At 42.0% G+C, this 21,393-nt stretch overlaps 1 protein-coding gene across 1 annotated transcript in view; it reads right to left on the reverse strand.

The window, feature by feature from the left end:
• The window catches only part of mccc2 (methylcrotonyl-CoA carboxylase subunit 2), a 73,307-nt gene that overhangs the window by 41,879 nt on the left and 10,035 nt on the right, over nt 1–21,393 (reverse strand). The window contains exons 4-7 of the mRNA XM_033018703.1: nt 18,538–18,639; nt 5,595–5,722; nt 3,052–3,164; nt 2,254–2,367 (exon numbers count right to left, since the gene is read on the reverse strand). Coding sequence (XP_032874594.1) covers nt 2,254–2,367; nt 3,052–3,164; nt 5,595–5,722; nt 18,538–18,639 — 457 coding nt within the window. The remainder of the gene's footprint in view (nt 1–2,253; nt 2,368–3,051; nt 3,165–5,594; nt 5,723–18,537; nt 18,640–21,393) is intronic.

Consider the following 21,393-nt stretch of genomic DNA (forward strand, 5'->3'; position numbering starts at 1 on the left):
CCCGCGGGGGAACTTTTATGGACTGCGGGGAACCCCAGTCGCTGACCACAGGGAGTCCCGGTCATGACCTCGAGGAATCCCGGAAACGGACCGCGGAGAACCCGCTACGGAGACCGCGGAAGTGCGCGTAGCGGGCGGCGGTCAAATTTGCCTTTTGAGTGGCTGGCGGTGGAGCCAGCGGCTTCAGACTGGTGCCGGTAGCACCTAGGCACACCCGCTTGGAGGGTAGCCACGAAATTATATCTCCCTCTCTGAGGAGGGGAGCGTAGGGAAGAGGCCCGTTGACTCAAACGAGTCGGGCCAGGAGGATTCCTGATGGAGAGGATCCCCTCCTTAATGGGTAACGTCTTTGAACGTTCAAACCCACATGGAGCACCTGATGGAGAGGTGCTCCACAATGATATACTCCAAATGAGGGAGTTATCACCACGGGTCTCCTCGGGGGCCCACGGCAACGGCACCTGTTACAAGGCTGCACAATGTCTCCCTCTCTGAGGGGAGCATTTGGGGTCAGCCCCTATCTGACTCAGGAAAAAAAATAAATCATGATATAGGTCCATAGGAGGGGCCATGTCAGCGCAGCTATCCTCAGTTTGAAGTTTGATCTTTATTTTATGAGGAGTTACGATGAGCGATTACGTGAAGGTCATCTGGTAGTTCTAGTCATCTCTAATCTTACTATGTTAGTTCAACTACTGTTATCTGTGATTTCACACCGCTGCTTCGAAGATTGACGCGCATGCGCCTGGACGGCCTTCTTCACGTAATCGCTCATCGTAAATCCTCATAAAATAAAGATCAAACGTCAAACTGGTAAGTTCTCGTTTAATCTTACTATTAAAACTCATGCTTGAGAATCAGTAGGACGGTACGTTTCCCTAATTCAGTGGTGTTGTTAAGTATCCATGATCAGAGATTATCATTAAATGAAGCAACTTCAGAGAAATTATTTCTGAAATGTATAATTAGCAGATTCAGAATCGTTAGCTATCTGATATTTTCCAAGGCGAAATTAAGGGCAAATTAAGGACGAGATCTTAAAATAAATTTCAAGATTTTTTAAATTTCAGAAGATGGAGATCTCTGGGAAGCATTGATTGCCCATCCCTAATCACCCTTGAAAAGGTGGTAAATCATCTTTCTCAATCTGTAATCCTTTTAGTGAAGATATTCCCAACACTGAATTTGGATAAAGTTCTAGAGTCACAGCGAAGATGAAGGAACAGCAATACAGTTCCCATTCATAACAGTGGGCAGCCTGGAGAGAAACATGCAGTGACGTTCCTGTCCTCCTTGCTGATAGGGGTTGCAGTTCTGAGAGATGCAGCTACTGAGTTACTGCAGTCCATTTTGTACATGGTACTTGTTACGGCACAATGAGCCAGCAGTGAAGGGAATGAAGGTTTCGGCTGGAAACTCAGTTGCAAACAAGTGGACTGCTTTGTTCTGGATGATATGGAGCTTCTTGAACGTCAACCATTCCTTCTCTCCAGAGATGCTGCCTGTCCCGCTGAGTTACTCCAGCATTTTGTGTCTATTCTTGAATGCTGTTGGTACTGCAGTTACCAAGACGTGGAGGGTATCCCATTGCATTCCTGATATACCTTGTGGATGTGGAAAAGTTTCAGGTGTCTGGAAATGAATCGCTAGTTGCAGGAAAGTTAGCTTCTTACCTGCTTTTTTAATCAAACGTGTGTGTGTGTGTGGCTGGTCCAGTTGAGTTTCACAAGTTCACAAGTTATAGGAGTAGCATTAGGCCATTTGCCCATCGAGTTTACTCCGCCATTTAAACATGGCTGATTTCTGCCTCCTAATCCCATTTTCCTTCCTTCTCCCCATAACCCTTGACACCGGTTCTAATCAAGAATTTGTCTATCTCTGCCTTAAAAATATCCACTGACTTTCTAGTTCGTGGTGATTCCCTCACATTAACCCCCCCCCCCCCCCCCCCCCCCCTCCCCCTCAACCCCGACCCCTGTCAAGTACAGATTGACTCTCTTTTTTAATCAAGATGCTGGTAAATATTGCCTTTTTAAATTTTGTTTTTACATAGTTGTCGAGAATATTAGAAATACAATCAGAAACTATGATACACAGGAGCATAAGCTACACAGGAGCATAAGCTGCGCAAGACTGATCCTGGAACATGACAAGGCTATGGCATTCATAAGAAACTGTTATGAAATGTGGAACTTCATCGAATTTTTCAGCCAACACCACACACAATTCTTAACATTTAGATGTTATACATACCAGAGGCGGGCCTCCTAAGAAAATTGTTCCTTGATTCTTCACAATAATACTTTCATCAGCCATGGCAGGTACATATGCACCACCTGCCGTACATGAACCCATGACCACAGCAATCTAGAAACAGAAATAATCATATAATTTCTAACCTCTTCCCCAATATTTATAACTGTTTTATGACATTATTAACTATTCTCATCCAATATTATCACTTATCTCTAATGCGTTTTATTGGCTCCAAAAATTTTATAATTTGGTTGGCATTTTCCATTTCCAATTTTCCTCATTCATGTGAAAATACATTAATATTTTAATGCAAGGACACCAGCTGACAACCTAGATAACTGTGATTCAAGCTCACAAACTTTGTTGTAACAGAAGGCTATTTCTATTTGTTTTATTCCCCTTTTTACACTGAAGGAGATTCTGGCTACTTAGCATATTTCAATCCTTCAACATTAGTTAATAGTGCACATGAAAATGTATTGATCTCATCCAATTAAAATATCATGTAACCAAACAATAAATTATCGTAGGAGAATTATTATTAGTGGAATAAACAAATCTCCCTCATAAAGCTAGTGATTTTTTTTTCTTATTTCAAAATGTTTAAATACTTGTCAAGAGGTTTTAGATACTAAGGAATTCAAGGGATGTGCAGTTAGTACAGGAAAGGTGAACTGAAGTAGGAAATCAATCACAATCTTGAGTGGCTACGATGTGACAAATGGCCTATTTCGTACGTCAGATAGTTTAAGATACCAACTAAATAGAAACAACATTTTATATTATTCATTTTACCTGAGCAATTCCCATTGAAGACATAATGGCCTGATTATAAAAGATACGTCCAAAATGTTCCCGATCGGGAAATACATCTGCTTGTCGCGGGAGGTTTGCACCACCAGAGTCAACTGAATTGAAGCCATATAAATAGACAAAAGATTTTAAACAACTCTGAACATAGTACATTCCTCCCCTATTATACTCAGCTTTAAATACAACATTTACTGTAATGCAGAATATTCGACTATGTAATGAAAGGTTCATTATCAGTCACAATTTTTACAAATGCATCAGATATTTGGCAGAAATAATAGTCATAGAGTCATACAGCATGGAAACAGGCCCTTCGGCCCAACTTGCCCACACCGGCCAACATGTCCCATCTACACTAGTCCCACCTGCCTGCGTTTGGGCCATATCCCTCCAAACCAGTCCTAGCCATGTAAATGACTTTAGATTGATAAAGACAGTGTAGAGGTTGAAAATAATTTTTCAACAAATTTACATATAATCTGCATAAATTAAGAAACAACAATGTATGTTTGACAAAGGACCTTGGACACAAAATATTACCTCATTTTTTTCTTTCCACGGATGCTGCCAGACCTGTTGAATGTTTCAAGCACATTTTTATTTCAAATTTGCAGCATCTGGACTAATTTTGCTTTTCATTTAATGTAAGAGGATAAATGTGGCCAGTAATTTCAAAGATTATATAGGATTAATAAAGGAATTACAGCGCATAGGTTATATTTGTAGTTCCTCAAATTCCTTCCCATGTTTTTCTCATTTAAATCTATCTGCAGAGCCTCTTATTGCTCATAGGGTTGTCCTGGGTCTCTCCAAATGTATCTCCACTCTCCACCATTTTTTTTTAGAAGGGGCATGTTGGTCGGCATGTTTCCATGCTGTATGACTCTATTACTCTATAAAGAAAGTTCATCTGAATTCCACCTTGGATTTTGTATTGATCCTTCGAGTTTAATGGCTGCAATGGAAACATTTTCTCTGCAACTACTCTGTCAAAACATTTCAAACGTTTAAAGACCTCTAATAATAGGTCACCCCTCAGCTTCAAGAGAAGAATCACCCTCGTTCATCCATAAATCATCAAATCTATGGCATCATCCCGTGATCCTCTGTCATTATAATTTGGCAACTAAAATTGTCTCACATCTTCAGCGTTGCCTGACCAAAGTTTAATTCAAGCTTTGTATGATATTTTCAGTCTTCAGTTCCTCCATTTAAGAACTAAACCCATGTGTTTGTTTTAGAAGAGCTTTGCTGACCTGCAGTACAATATTTAGCGGTTGGTCTATTTATACTACAAAGTGTTAAGATTCCTCAACACTTCCCTCATAATTTCTAAGTAATTGTGAGCTTCCTGATCTTCCTATCAAAGTGGACAGGATCCGGGTATCTGACACTGTGAAGCAGCCACTCTACCGCCCAAAATCATGAAGATAACTGGTGAACAGCAGTGATCCCAACACTGACCCTACTGGAACACCATCACTCATTTCCTTCCATTGCAAATGGTTCCACTCCACTCTATGCTTTCTGTCCTCAGGCCACTTCGCAATCCATTCATTTATTTTAGCCTAGACTCTGTATTCTCTGACATTATTCATTACTCTACTATGCGGTCATTAGGTCGTAAGGAATAAGGGTAGAATTAGGCCATTCGGCCCATCAAGTCTACTCCGTCATTCAATCGCAGTTGATCTATCTCTCACTCCTAATCCCATTCTCCTGCCTTCTCCCCATAACCTCTGACACCCGCACTAATCAAATCTATCTATCTATCTCTGCCTTCAAAATATCCACTGACGACCTACACAGCCTTCTGTGACAAAGAATTACACAGATTCACCACCCTCTGACTAATTAAATTTATCCTCATCTCCTTCATTAAAGAACATCATTTAATTCTGAGGCTGTGACCTCTAGTTCTAGACTCTCCCACTAATGGAAATATCCTCAACACATCCACTCTAGCCAAGCTTTTCATTATTCTGTATGTTTCCATGGGGTACCCCTCGTTCTTCTAAACTCCAGTGAGTACAGGCCCAGTGCCGACAAATGCTCATCATAGGTTACTCATTCCTGGGATCATTCTTCTAAACCTCCTCTGGACCCTCTCCAGAGCCAGCACATCCTTCCTCAGATGTGGTGCCCAAAATTGCTCACAATATTCCAAATGCGGCCTGACCAGCGCCTTATTGAGATTCAACATGATATCACTGTTTTTTGTATACAAGTCCTCTTGAAATAAATGCTAGCTTTGAGTTTGCTTTCTTTACTACCGATTCGACTTACAGATTAACTTTTTGGGAATCTTTTGGGCCTCTATTAATGAAGGCTCTTTGAAAATTAAAATTACATCTACTGCATTCCCATTATCTACTCTCTTTGTTATGTCCTCAAACAGTGTATTGTTGATCACACAAAATTTCATCTCTCAAATGTAAAATTATAAAATATTCAAATTGATATTAACCATGCAACATGTAGTTCAAAATAAATAATAAATAAATGCATATGGACTGAAATGTTACCTAAGTAAATACAGGGTAGATGATTCTGTTTTGCAATCTCTTGTGCTCGAACGTGTTTCTTCACTGTGATCGGATAATATGATCCCCCTTTCACTGTTGCATCATTGGCAACAATCAAACATTCAACCCTATAAAAACAATGTGACCGTATAAGTGGTTCAGAATCAAGAATTAAAAACTGCACAAAGATGAATTAAGTACAATCTATTCAATCAACAGTAAAAAAAGAACATGAACTTCTCTTGACAAAGTTGGGCAAGAATGATTGAACAACATTGAGAAACAATAGAAAATACAATTATTTGTATTAAAAAAAAAACTTGAATCTCCTTTCGAAGATAGACACAGGAAGCTGGAGTTTGAGTCTGAAGAAGAGTCTCGACCCGAAACGTCACCTAGTCCTTTTCTCCTGAGACACTGCCTATCCCGCTGAGTTACTCCAACTTTTTGTGTCTATCTTTGGTTTAAACCAGCATCTGCAGTTCCTTCCTACACATAAAAGTTCCTTTCAATGGCTGCTGGATAAAAGGGTATATGCCAGTCACATCCCTGTTATGGAAGATTACAACATCATGCTTTTGTTGGACATTACACATGGGCATGAATTCCTTTCCCTTCACTGACTTTCCCACATTGCTAAGCAATTCACCATAGGCCCCAGACAACCTAATGTTCCTAACAGTACAAATCCTCTCACTAAATCATCCCCAATTCTCTCATATTTTCTCCCCTTTCATTCCACTTGTATCTCCTTGACAATATCTATTCTTTAAATAAGTCTAGTGTCTTAAGTAGAATAAGATGTCCCACTATGCTTCCTGTCTCTGCAAGCCACATCTCAAGTTGCTTGCTGAGATCTGCATTCTCACCTCATGCCCTAAATGACTCCCACATGACTCCTTATTCTTATTGATCATCTTCAATCTTCATCAGGGTTCTCATTACTTCCTCAATTCTCATTTGGCTGTACTCATCATTCCGAAACATGGCCAACTATATAAACTCACTCACCACACTTAGTAAAATTTCCTTGACCAAGCCTTCTGTGGCCTCCAACTTCCCAGTCCCTCAACGTCTTCTCCATTCATTTCCCCCTATTTTCCCACAGTCACCTCAGTCCACTAACCAAACCTCTGAAACATTCCTCTCTTGCACTTGACTGCCAAAAACAACTCCCCTCTGAGGCATCCATCATTATTTAGCTCTGTAGCTCCATCTTTCACTGGCGTCTTTCCTTTATCTCCAAACCTCCACTCACATTTTATCCATGGGCTCAACCTCCTATTCCTTCGATCCTATCCAACCAAACTACTCCCCAACCTCCATTCTTATAGTATCGTGACTTTCTAAGTGTTTCAAAAAGTAAAAACATGCAGCTGCTGTAAACCTGATATAAAAACATCAAATTACAAAAAGCGCTGGCTGGCGCTGTAGATGGCAGCCGCGCCAACAGCCTGTCTCGTCTTTTTTCTTCTTCTGCTGTTTTGATCTGTCTTTACTTGTATGTTTTTAGTGTACCTTTAGTTTTCGTATTATGTGGGAGTGGGGGGGGGGGGGGGGGGGGGGGGGATTTGGGGGAAACCTTTTTTATCTCTTTCCTCGACGGAGATGCGACTTTTTCATCGTATCTCCGTCTTTAACATCGTGGGGCTGGTGGTCCCTTTGTTAGGTATCGACCTCGGGAGCCCCAACCGCAGGACCTTCGACCGCCCCGATCGCAGGAGCTTCGATCACCGACTGCGGCAGCTTCGATTGCCGACTGCGGGAGCTTCAATCGCCCCGACTGCAGGAGCTTCGATCGCCCCGACTGTGGAAGTTTTAATTGCCCCGACCACGGGAGTAAAGGAGGAAAGGAGGTATACGTTATCTGCCTTCCATCACAGTGGGGAATGTGAAGTTACCGAAAAAACAAGATGGACATGCTGCCTGCACTGGTGTGGACTCGGAGGGAGTGCCATGAGTACAGTGATCTCGGTGTTTGCGGGGACACGGCTCCATGAGGACATCCTGGAGTCTAGTGCAAGTGTGGATGGCTTTCTAACTGTTCGGGTAGACAAGGACTGCAGAGAGAGTGACAGCGAATCGGTACAACTCTGGTCACATCACGGTGAAGGAGCGTGTGTTTGGCCCGGACATTGAACTGATGGCTGTGGGTCTTCGCTTATGCTGTGTGCCCTGGGGATTCTCACACACCGCTGCGGTGGCTGTTTAAGTCTCCCCGTGACCTGCATGGGTTTTTATCGTGATCATCGGTTTCCTCCCACACTCCAAAGACATAGAGGTTTGTAGGTTAATTGGCTTGATATAAATATAAATTGCCCCTAGTGTGTTAGTGTGCGGGGATACCTGGTCGGTTCAAACTCGATGGGCGGAAGGCCCTATTTCCACGCTGTATCTCTAAACTAAACAAAAAAGCTAATTACCATTTTCCGCTATTATTTCAAATAGCTGCTTCAGCTAAAATTGGTAGTGATGTAAATCTGAAGCAAAAACTGGTAATATTGCAAATGCAATAGGTCAGTCATCAGCTGTGGACATTGCTAAGTAACCCCTCATAAGTTCTGGTGAAGTGTTTGCACTGTAAATTGTTAACTTTTCTTGCTTTGTGCTGTCTTTACAAAAGCTGAGTGCTTTCACCATTCTCCATTTTTGTTTTTTTCCCCCATTAAAGAAACAATGATCCATGCCAAAATTACAAATGTGTGTGGAACTAAATATAGAGAGATGACACTTGAATGTTCCAGTGATAAAAGACTTGGTAGTCTGTACGCCAGTAGACTACACTTAAAATGAGAGTCTCACATTTGGTCTTGACTAGCGTTCAAATCTGCTAACTGTCAATGGACATTTTTAGCAAGTTGTCAAAGAGGATGAAAGGGTACTATTCAGCAGAGATGCTGTTTTTATGGATATAATTTTATGGATATAAAAACTGTCAGAACTGTAGCTTGGGAAAAGATAACAGTCTTTTAGCTCTTCAAAATCCAATGAGACTATTCAATTTTTAGTATCGGTTGGGTGATAGATTGTTATTGTCAGGCTTTGCAGCTTTGCAGGCTTATGTACAGCAATGGAGTCTAAGCTTGCCCTTACGCAAGCACTTATACTCCCGAGCATAATTTATCAAATTGTCACAAAAAGCATCTTTTACGTCAGTTCAGCGGCTGATGACAGCTAAAGTGCACAGATCTTAGCCCCGTTGAGAGGATACGTGACAATGGAAGTTGTTCAACAACGACAAATCAAATCTTTAACAGGGGAGTTATCAAATATCTTGACTAAGTCAAGAGAGAAAATTAGAAATTCTGGAGAATAAAAACAATCAAACTAATGAAAGTGCTAAGACTTAAACTGTGACCCCTTGTTCTGAACCTGTTCCCGATGTTGGGGAAGTCCAGAACAAGGGGTCACAGTTTAAGGATAAGGGGGAAGTCTTTTAGAACCGAGATGAGAAAAACATTTTTCACAATGAGAGTGGTGAATCTCTGGAATACTCTGCCACAGAAGGTAGTTGAGGCCAGTTAATTGGCTATATTTAAGATGGAGTTAGATGTGGCCCTTGTGGCTAAGGGGATCAGGGGGTATGGAGAGAATGCAGGTACGGGATACTGAGTTGGATGATCAGCCATGATCATATTGAATGGTGGCGCAGGCTCGAAGGACCGAATGGCCTACTCCTGCACTTATTTTCTATGTTTCTATGTCTATCTTTCTATATATCAAATGATAATAATAGAGTAGGACAAAGTGCGAGTGGAAATATGGAGTTCAGCTAGATGGATGCTCGACTTCACAAAATATTAATACCTCTGACAAAGTTCAGTGAGGATGGATTGGGGCCCTACATAAATAACTCAATTGGGCTGGTCCTCCTGTCTAGGAGCATTGTCTATTCATAATCATCAATCTGCTTTGTCAGGAAGGAGACTCCCAATCAAGACACTACTCTGATCATTATCGCAGTAAGAGATCACTATGTCAACAGAGGAAAGGAATCAAGAGTGTTCCCAAAACCTCAAAATGAATAAAAGGGAACTCCTGGTCCACGATCATTCTACTGACTACCTTGAGAAACATGCATTGTGGGCACACAGAAGCCCAATATAAAAGGCAGAACTAGCAGAGCATCTCACAAACCACCCAACCATCACACACTCCTGCCCCGTCTATGGTAGGGTCTGCGGACCCCACATCAGCCTCAGCAATCATCTCCCAACATATCTTTCATGACCATTGAGCTTGTCTAAGAGAAAGATAATGATACCCATTCAGTGACAATCCGGAGAATAAAATAATCAACTATTGAAAGAGCCAAGGTATATACAAATGCTAATAATAGAGTAGGACAAAGTGTGAGTGGAATTCTTTGCCACAGATGGCTGTGGAGGCCGTCAGTGGATATATTTAAGGCAGAGATAGATTCTTGATTAGTACGGGTGTCAGAGGTTATGGGGAGAAGGCATGAGAATGGGGTTAGGAGGGAGAGATAGATCAGCCATGGTTGATTGAAAGAGTGGACTTGATGGGCTCAATGACTAATTCTGATCCTATCACATGATCTCATGAGTGAAAATTATTCAGCCAAATTGACTTCATAGAATATTGACACCTACTTATGCAATTGGTACAAATGAAACAGAGTAGGAGTGAACCATTTAATCTCTTGAGTTTACTCTGCCATTAAATTGGTCGCCCAATTATAGGAAGGATGTCAACAAAATAGAGAGAGTACAGAGGAGATTTACTAGAATGTTGCCTGGGTTTCAACAACTAAGTTACAGAGATAGGTTGAATAAGTTAGGTCTTTATTCTCTGGAGCGCAGAAGGTTAAGGGGGGACTTGATAGAGGTCTTTAAAATGATGAGAGGGATAGACAGAGTTGATGTGATCAAGCTTTTCCCTTTGAGAATAGGGAAGATTCAAACCAGAGGACATGACTTCAGAATTAAGGGACAGAAGTTTAGGGGTAACATGAGGGGGAACTTCTTTACTCAGAGAGTGGTAGCGGTGTGGAATGAGCTTCCAGTGGAAGTGGTGGCGGCAGGTTCGTTGGTATCATTTAAGAATAAATTGGATAGGCATATGGATGAGAAGGGAATGGAGGGTTATGGTATGAGTGCAGGCAGGTGGGACTAAGGGAAAAAAAAAAATTGTTCGGCGTGGACTTGTAGGGCCGAGATGGCCTGTTTCCGTGCTGTAATTGTTATATGGTTATATGGTTAAATAAAATCACAGCTATCCTTTTACCTTAGCATCACTTTCCTGCTGCACTAACTTCATTTCTCTTTTTAACTCTCTGACCAAAACCACTTCATGCGAGTTTTGCTTTTGAAGAGCCTGTTAGAGGTAAAGCACTGAGCATAACACAATCAATGAAGTCTACCCACCAATAGTTAGATGTTCTAACTATTCCCACCTTCAGCTGTTCTCTGTAGCCACAGAAAACAAAGAAATATCAGATCAAAGGCAATGGCTGTCAGATCTGCCCAATGAGCATTGGCAACAATGATTACTGTCCCCTCCAAGATAAATATAATTACAGCAAAGCACACTCCCCTTCCAACAGACATAGAGGCAAAATATATTTCAATCAGACTGGATATCGACTCTGCCAGGAACTCAAGAGGCCACATTTAAACAATCTCACAAATTCAGAAAGTATAACAAGCAACAAGCAAATACTTTACTACCACAGTAAAACTCAGATTATTTGGCCTGCTTGAGCCCTTGGTGGCACCGGACCAGGAGATTCTCCAGACATTGGATATTATATCTATTGTTAACCCAACATTTCGTAATTCATACTTTTGAAATGTTACATGTCATAATAAAGTTCCCAGTGAATCTAGTAAGTTTAAGGGGAGCATGGAAAACAGGACAATTAAAGTTCAAAGAAAGTCCAGGGCACAGAGCTCCAGAGAATTGAAAGGGTGGGCAAGATCCTGGGCCCCAAGAAATTGGAAGTGAATGTGGAAATGGGGCTCCAGCGAGTCCAAAAGGAATGCAGGACTGTTGCTCTGGGAAGGTGGATAGGAACTAGGGCCCCAGCAAGTCAGAAGGGATTGCAGGCACTCGGGCCCCGGCATGTCATAAAGGAGAATGGCAAATATACCTGGTGACCCAGATGCAAAACTACCAGAATTTCCAAATGGTCAGATAATAGACTACTAGTACATATTTAGTACAAAGTGGACCTATCAGAACACCCAGATACAGAAACTATGTGTAGTTCTTAATGATGTGTAGCCATAACTATGTAAATTTTGTCTTTAAAACAATTTTTGAGTCCCACTCCATTTTGCAAAATGGTCAGGTATGCATGCAGTGTCAGTTACCTTCATTCATAAACATACTTACAGGATGCCCAGACGGTCACATAAACCAACCTCCCTTTCATTGATTCCATCTACACTTCCCACTGCCTTGGCAAGGCCACCAGCACAATCAACGACCAGTCTCTCCCAACCGAGTGTTTCCCAATCAGAAACCTTGGATGAACTTTGAGATCCGCACTCTTCTAAAGTCCAGACACAGGGCATTCACCTCCAACGATACAGTGGCCTACATGAAGACCAGATACGACATTGGTAAGGCCATCAAAAAGGCCAAAAGGGACTTCTGCTCCAAGCTGGAGGATGAGACAGATGTTCGGCAGCTGTGGCAGGGCCTTAATGCAATCACCTCCTACAAGGCGAAACCAGGAGGCAGCTCGAATATCGGTGTAACATCACTCCCTGATGAGCTCAATGCGTTTTACGCACGCTTTGACAGGGAGAATACTGATGTGCCTTCCCGATTCCCCATTCGCTGTGATGGCATTTCAGTCTCAGTCACAGAGGCCGATGTCAGGAAATCCTTCAGAGGGGTGAACCCACGAAAAACACCTGGTCCTGATGGTATACCCGGTCGTGTTCTAAAAACCTGTGCGGACCAACTGGCGGGAGTTTTTACGGACATTTTCAACCTCTCACTTCTGAGGTCTGAGGTCCCGACCTGCTTTAAAAGGGCATCAATTATACCGGTGCCCAAGAAGAGTAAGGTGACGTGCCTCAATGACTATCGACCAGTGGCACTAACGCCGGTGGTGATGAAGTGCTTTGAGAGGTTGATTATGGAGCAAATCAACTCCTACCTCGACAAAAACCTGGACCCACTGCAGTTTGCGTACCGCCACAACAGATCAACGGTGGATGCGATCTCGCTAGCCCTCCACTCCGCACTGGACCACTTGAACAACAAAAACTCATATGTCAGGCTGTTATTCATTGATTACAGCTCAGCATTTAACACAATCATCCCCTCCAAACTGGTTACCAAACTCGCAGAACTGGGTCTCTGCGCATCCCTCTGCAACTGGATCCTCGACTTCCTCGTCCACAGACCACAGTCTGTTCGTATTGGTGGAAATGTGTCAGCCTCGATAACAATCAGCACGGGAGCACCTCAAGGCTGCGTGCTCAGCCCCCTGCTGTACTCACTCTATACCCATGACTGCGTAGCGAACCACAGTGCGAACTCCATCATCAAGTTCGCTGATGACACCACCATCGTGGGGCGTATCACTGATGGGGATGAGTCAGAATATAGAAGAGAGATCGAGCAACTGTCCATATGGTGCCAGCGCAATAACCTGGCCCTCAACACCAGCAAAATCAAGGAACTGATTGTGGACTTTGGAAGGAGTAGGAGGGGGACCCACAGCCCCATTTATATCAACGGGTCGATGGTTGAAAGGGTCAAGAGCTTCAAATTCCTGGGCGTGCACATCTCTGAAGATCTTTCCTGGTCCGAGAACACTAATGCAATCATCAAAAAAGCACATCAGCGCCTCTACTTCCTGAGAAGATTACGGAGAGTCGGATTGTCAAGGAAGACTCTCTCTAACTTCTACAGGTGCACAGTCGAGAGCATGCTGACCGGTTGCATCGTGGCTTGGTTCGGCAATTTGAGCGCCCTGGAGAGGAAAAGACTACAAAAAGTAGTAAACACTGCCCAGTCCATCATCGGCTCTGACCTTCCTTCCATCGAGGGGATTTATCGCAGTCGCTGCCTCAAAAAGGCTGGCAGTATCATCAAAGACCCACACCACCCTGGCCACACACTCATCTCCCTGCTACCTTCAGGTAGAAGGTACAGGAGCCTGAAGACTGCAACAACCAGGTTCAGGAATAGCTACTTCCCCTCAGCCATCAGGCTATTAAACCTGGCTCGGACAAAACTCTGATTATTAACAACCACTTTCTGTTATTTGCACTTTATTTGCAGTTTATTTATTCATGTGTGTATATATTTATATCATGGTATATCGACACATTTATCTGTACTGTAGTAAATGCCTTACTATTTTCTGTGTGCTTAAGCAAAGCAAGAATTTCATTGTCCTATACAGGGACACATGACAATAAACTCACTTGAACTTGAACTTGAACTTGAACTCTCTCCCACCAGGCAAGAGGTACAGACGTTTCAAAACTCATACCTCCAAATTCAGGGACAGTTTCTTCCCAGCTGTCATTAGGCAACTGAAAAGTCTTCTCAGCTAGACTGCAGTCCTGACCTTCTAGCTACCCCAATGAACTATCTTTGATCGGACTTTACTTTGCACTAAATGTTATACCCTTTATCCTTTATCTGTACACTATGGGCAGCTTGATTGTAATCATGTATAGTCTTCTTTCACTGGATAGCACGCAAATGTTTTTCACTGCCACGGTATACATGATAATAATAAAGTAAACTAAACAGTAAATCTATTCCAACACTTCTTTGTTTTAACCAGGGGTGGAAATCCCGGGGGGGGGCAGGTGGGACACGTACCCCCGTTTTGAGAGTTGGGGGACAGTCCCCCCCATTTTTTGTAATCTGGATTTTAAAATCCGGTGAAATCTCCGCTTTCCGCGAGACAGTGGGGGTGGGACTGCTGATCAAGGGCGCCGATTGGATGAGAGGGACGTCGGTCAGCAAGCAATGCGGGCGGGACATGAGAATTCAGCGCGATGATTGGAGGAGGGAGACGTGCCAAAACACTCTTGGTACAGACCTGCGCCTCATCCGCAGCCAGGATCGATCCCAGTCTCCGGCGCTGTCCCGTCCCCACCCGAGTGCCCCCCCTCCCCCACGCCCAGGGGTGGCCAGAGACGTCGGGAGTCAGACGGGCGCGGTGCCCCCAGCCAGCGCAGAGAAGCAGCGCAAAACCCAGCTCAACTCTGCCTGTCCCGCCGGATTAACCTGCAGCCCTGCCTGGACTTAAGGGAAATATGGCCCAGGTTTACAGCAAGCGGGGAGAAACAGCGCTGGTGTCCCATCAGTCCAGGCAGGGCTGTAGATTAACCCGGCGAGACAGGCAGAGTTGAGCTGCATTTAGCGCTGGATTGAGCCTCCAAAGCAAAGATACTACCTCGCGTGTGTGTGTGAGTGTGCGCATGCGCGCGCGGCCGCCAAGAAATTGTGTCCCCCCTGTCCCCCGGTCCCCTCCATATTTTGATAGCGATTTCCATGCCTGGTTTAACGTTTACTATAGAACAAAAGATAGAGAGAAAATATATCTTAATGATGTCTCTTTCTCTGCATATCATTTGATTTGAAAATGCAAGATCCACGAAACAGATTAAACATTTAGTCTTATTATTTATTGTACTGTAAACAAAGCTTGCAGAAGGCCCAAAACAATATGCATTGAAATCATCCAACAATTCTGCCTAAGCTAAACATACAATCAACATATTATTAAACCACATATAATAGATCAAATGTGTGTCATACCATATGAATGGAAGCAGGTTGACTTCAATGGGTCGACTGGGCTTATATAAAGGGTCGACTGGACTTATATTCACTGGAATTTAGAAGGATGATAGGATATCTTATAGAAACATATAAAATACTTAAGGGGTCTGACAGGCTAGATGTAGGAAAAATGTTCCCCATGTTGGGAGAATCCAGAACCAGAGGTCACAGTTTAAGAATAAGGGGTAGGCCATTTAGGACTGATATGAGGAAAAACCTTTTCAGCCAGAAATTGAAAGGCGATGCTGCCCAATGGGGCGAATGGCAACTCCTGCACCTATTTTCTATGTTTCTATAAAATGTAGCTGATGCAGAGATGTTGTCACTCCAGAATTTGTACAGTCCTGAGATCAGATAGCGTTCCCTGAGAAAGTCATGGTCAGGGGACCAGGTTGTATTATTTCCTTACAATTAATGCAAATGGGAAATCAAATCTGTTTCATTGCAAAAACACTTGTCTGCGAATTATGTGGAGTATCTGCTGCCATACTAACAACTCTTTGCTACGGTAATCATTGCTAGGAAATCAGCTACCAAATAGCAATTGAGCAATGCACTGGTGCCCTCTGGTGGGGCCTACATGTCAAGTTCTACTAATGTTAAAATCCAGCAGTAAATGGTGTTGAATTTAAAAACTGAGAAATTTAAGCTGGTCCTAAACTTTATATTCAAGGAGTAGCTGTTGCCATTTACGCGACAACAGCCAGGTTCAATGAAACATATTTTATCAAAAATAAAACATTAAAAATTTCGTAGATGCTGAGAGATCTGCCTGTTTTATGTTTTCATGTTTTTATTTTTTGTTTCAAATGAGCATATGCACACAATGCCTTAGAAACATAGAAAATAGGTGCAGGAGTAGGCCATTCAGCCCTTCGAGCCAATACGATCCTGGCTGATCATCCAAAATTAATACCCCGTTCCTATTTTCTGCCCAGATCCCTTGATTCCGTTAGCCCTAACAGCTATATCTAACTCTCTTGAATACATCCAATCTCGTAAAGTTATATTTTTGAATTTATTAGCCACCAAAAATAAAGCCACGTCTTTTTCCCTTCATCTCACGTATAGTAGCCTATTATCATATATTTATTACTGGTTTGACAGGCTGGCACATAATTCCTTAAAGCACAGGAGACTAAGGGGTGACCTTGTAGAAGAGTACAAAATCATGAGTGGCATGGATGAGGTAAATGCGTCTTTTTCACTGAGTTGGGGGATCAAGAACTAGAAGGTATAGGTTTAAGGTGAGAGGGGAAAGATTTAGTAGGATGGAACCTGTTAGGAAGGCTAACGGAATCAAGGGATATGGGGAGAAAGCAGGAACGGGGTACTGATTCGAGATGATCAGATCATGCTCGAATGGCCTACTATAGCACCTATTTTCTATGTTTCTATGCTAACCTGATGGGCAACTTTTCTGCACAGAAGGTGGGGGTATATGGAATAAGCTGCCAAAGAAAGTAATTGAGGCAGGTATAATAACAATATTTAAAAGCCATTTTCACAATTCACAATAATACTTTATTAGCCAAGTACGAAAATCAATAGGGAACAAAGATGCTAATTTCCGAGTATGAAAATGGCCATAACTTTTTAAATACTTGAGATATGAAAGTGAATTAGGTGTCAAATTAAACTTCTTTTTATGCTTTATCTGATGGGATAAATTGCAGACTTGATTTTTAAAATCTCAAAATTTTGTAACATTGCTACTTGATATCATCTAAAAACATGTTCCTTTGCATTCCATCATCCGTCAATTATATAAACTAAGAAAACTAGTGATCCCAGCATTGACCCTTGCTGTACACTACTGGTATCCCGTGGCAGTCTGTAAAACCATTTACCATTAGTTCTGCTATAACAGGTGTTTCCACAATGCTAATTGCATATAACATAATCAACGGATAAGAAAACACTGCCAAATTGGTTATAATGGGATTTTTTTCGGGAACTAGGGAATTACTGCAAAGTTACTTAGGCAATTGATCAGCAGAAATATGTAGTCTTAACTTTAAAACAGTTTTAAGGAAATAAAGCTGTTTCAATGTAACCTCCCCACAGTAATCAGACACCTAAGAATACCGTTCAGAGGTGGCCGCTGAAATTGACAAGCAATCACACTTGAGCAATGATTACTCCATTAAACAATGTAACATACAGCCTTTAGTTTTTGTCAGCTTGCAGTAACAAGAATAACCTTATAGCTATTTAAAAAATCTCTTGTTTTGAAAAATCTGCGAGAAAAATAACTTTGGTATTGCAAGGGTGAAACCACTCTTGCCTGAACCCCCTTTTCCCCATCTAACGCAATTGTTTTAATAAATACAGTTTTCTATAATTTGAGTTTTTATAGGAACGTAATTATCCGTTTTAGCAGAATTACCTGTATTGTCCAACCAGCTTTTAATGTGGTATTTTGTCTTACAATCCATATGGATTGGACAACATCCGCTTCGAATTCCTAATCATTTTATGCAGTTACTATATCTAAATACCATGGATCCTGATTTTGTTGGATTTTCATTTGGCTGGATCTGTCTTCACCAGAAGAGGGCATACAAAGGTAAACTACTTATAAATGAAGGCCAGATGTTATTGAAACTCAATTTCCTGCAACAGTTTTGACCGCATTTGGACAGCATACTGCTTCCAGAGCTCCTGCTTAAGTTAATTTAAAATTACAAAAATAAGAAAAATATTTTTTGCAAAGTTTTCATGGCATTTTACATTTAGTAAGATAGAACATGTGTGTAGAAATTAAGCATTTCAACTTAGGCCAGGATAATGAAAGGAAAGACATAATTTCCTCACCTCTTCTCGAAGTATAAACATTTCTCGACATTCTTCCCTGATTTGTCTCTTCTTATTTTTTGCAAGATTCTACAACTTTCCCTTTTGAGCTTCTGGTACACGTGACGTTAAACTAAACTCAATAAATAACAAGAGAATCCCTCTGAATCTAAGTAAGGAATTAGCTTATATCTGCAGTCAATGTGGTTATCCATTAGGATCGTGGCTCAATTCCCCATCAAACCCCCATCTTCCACCCCATTTATTAAAAATGACACCATCTTGAATGCCCTTCCATAATATCATGTAATGGAAAAAGCTGAGAAAGGGAAGGCTTTTTACACTTTAATTGAATGCTCACCCTGATACACTTCCGATGCCTGTGATGATACCTCCTGCTGGTACTTCCTCCTCACCATACAGTTGATAACCCGCAAACTGCGAAAATTCTAAGAATGGAGATCTGTCAAATAAAACATTTTTTACAAATTAAATAAAAACTCCAAGGTACTTAAAATACCGTTTTCATTGATAACATGCTGCCCAGATAACAGGTTCCTTAAAACATCCTGCTCCCTGTAGATGGGAGCAAAATGATCAGCAAAATGACAGCAACCATCCTCTACAGTAAATTGTTGATGGAGAATAATATTCCTGAGGACAATAAAGGTATAATAGCAATTAAAGTATACACATCTTTCCCAACAGATCTTTACCATAAAATGAAAAATATTAGTATTTAATATTTAAATGTTACTGTCTGTGCTCTATATCTTCCCCATTGCTCTATTTATTGTACCCAAGTTCGATGATTGTATTTATGTATAGTATATCTAATCTGTTCGGATAATAGGAAAAAAAACTTTTAACTATACCTCAATAGACAAAAGGTGCACGAGTAGGCCATTCGGCCCTTCGAGCCAGCACCACCATTCAACACAGAGAGTGGTGAATCTCTGGAACTCCCTGCCACAGAGGGTAGTCGAGGCCAGTTCATTGGCTATATTTAAGAGGGAGTTAGATGTGGCCCTTGTGGCTAAGGGGATCAGAGGGTATGGAGAGAAGGCAGGTACGGGATACTGAGTTGGATGATCAGCCATGATCATATTGAATGGTGGTGCAGGCTCGAAGGGCCGAATGGCCTACTCCTGCACCTAATTTCTATGTTTCTATGTTTCAATGTGATCATGGCTGATCATCCACAATCAGTACCCCAGTATGCATACGCCTGACAAAAATAAACCTAAAACTACAGAACTTTAATGTCCTTCTCTCAATTTTTGTAAAAGGTAGATTAACTAATTTTCTCACTTACATAAAATGAGGTGCAAAAAAGGTGCAAAAAAAGGTGCAAAAATAAATTTAAATGCTAGGAAATCTGAAACGGCAACAAAAATCTGACAATGCAACAGAAAATAGCTGAATGTGTAGGAACGAACTGCAGAAGCTGGTTTAAATCAAAGATATTCACAAAATGCTGGAGTAACTCAGCGGGTCAGACAGCATCTCTGGAGATAAGGGATAGGTGACGTTTCGGGGTTGAGACCATTCTTCAGACTGAGAGTCAGGGGAAAGGGAAGCAAGAGATATAGACGGTGATGTAGAGAGATATAGAACAAATGAATGAAAGATTTCAAAAAAGTGACGTTGATAAAGGAAACAGGCCATTCACCTGTGGTCTAGATGAAAACAGGTGAAAACAAGTGTAGACAATGAGACTCAACAAGACTTTGAAGCTGGTACAACTTGGGTGGGGGAGGGATTGAGGGGGGGATGCAAGTCTACTTGTGGTTAGAGAAATCAATTTTTATACCACTGGGTTGTAAGCTGCCCAAGCAAAATATGAGATGCTGTTCCTCTAATTTGCATTTGGCCTCACAAAATTGCTGGAGATACGTAACATGCCAGACAACATGTATGGGGTGAAGAAAACACCTGATCATCTGAACTGGCAAAAGTTTAGGATGCAAAAGGATATTGATCACAATGAGACCGTTTCAATAGAAATAAGTTATTTAAATAATGCTTTTAAGAATTAGGTAAGTTTAGAAATAGTATTTGGGTATATTGCTTATTAAGTAGGACCCGTTGGGACCCATGTTCACACAGGAGGGTTGGTTCCCCAACGCAATATTCCACCTCTCCACCAATTCCAATATTAGTGGCCAGTGGGGGGGGGGAGCTTTCTGGAGCACTAGTATGGGTGTTGTGGGGCGAATGGACTGGTTTTCAGAGAGCTAGTATGGACATTGTGGGCCAAATGGATTGTTGGGCTGGCAGCTCAGTCACTCAGGCCCGGTGGGCTGGCAGCTCAGTCACTCAGGCCTGGTGGGCTGGCAGCTCAGTCACTCAGGCCTGGTGGGCTGGCAGCTCAGTCACTCAGGCCTGGTGGGCTGGCAGCTCAGAAACTGCCAGAAATTCCGCCCAAAACAGGTGAGAGACTCTGTGAGAGAGAAGGGGGGGGAGGATGGAGAATCAATTTTAGGACATTTTACATCTTTTCTGAAGATCACAGCAATGAAGGAGGAAAGTCTATCCTGGCCTGGATCTCACAGGCAGCCAATAAAGGGAGGGAGAAAAAATAATGGGGCGAGGTTTAACACTTGCAGGGGGAATACTTACTGATGGGCCAAAGGGACTCCTCCTGGGCTATTACAGGCCTGATGGGCCGAAGGTGCTCTTTTAAAACAAAATCTGAGCAGGCCAAACAACTAATTTCATTTCCATTTCCATTTCAAGCACAGGGCAGGCCAAACAGCTCATTGCATTTCCAGTTCATTTCCATTTCAATTGCAGTTTCTAGCACAGGACAGGCCAAATAGATTGCATTTTCATTTTATTTCCATTTCCATTACAGTTTCAAGCACAAGGCGGGCCAAACAGCTCATTGCGTTTTCATTTCATTTCCACTTCCATTGCCGTTTCAAGCACAGGGCAAGCCAAACAGCTCATTGCATTTTCATTTAATTTCCATTTCCATTGCAGTTTCAAGCACAAGGCAAGTCAAACAGCTCATTGCATTTTCATTTAATTTCCATTTCCATTGCAGTTTCAAGCACAGGGCAGGCCAAACAGCTCATTGCATTTTCATTTCATTTCCATTGCAGTTTCAAGCGCAGGGCAGGCCAAACAGCTCATTGCATTTTCATTTCATTTACATTGCAGTTTCAAGCACAGGGCAGGCCAAACAGCTCATTTCATTTCCATTTCAGTTTCA

The sequence above is a fragment of the Amblyraja radiata genome, chromosome 3 (genome assembly GCF_010909765.2).
Source record: "Amblyraja radiata isolate CabotCenter1 chromosome 3, sAmbRad1.1.pri, whole genome shotgun sequence".
In the NCBI taxonomy this organism is placed as follows: Eukaryota; Metazoa; Chordata; class Chondrichthyes; order Rajiformes; family Rajidae; genus Amblyraja; species Amblyraja radiata.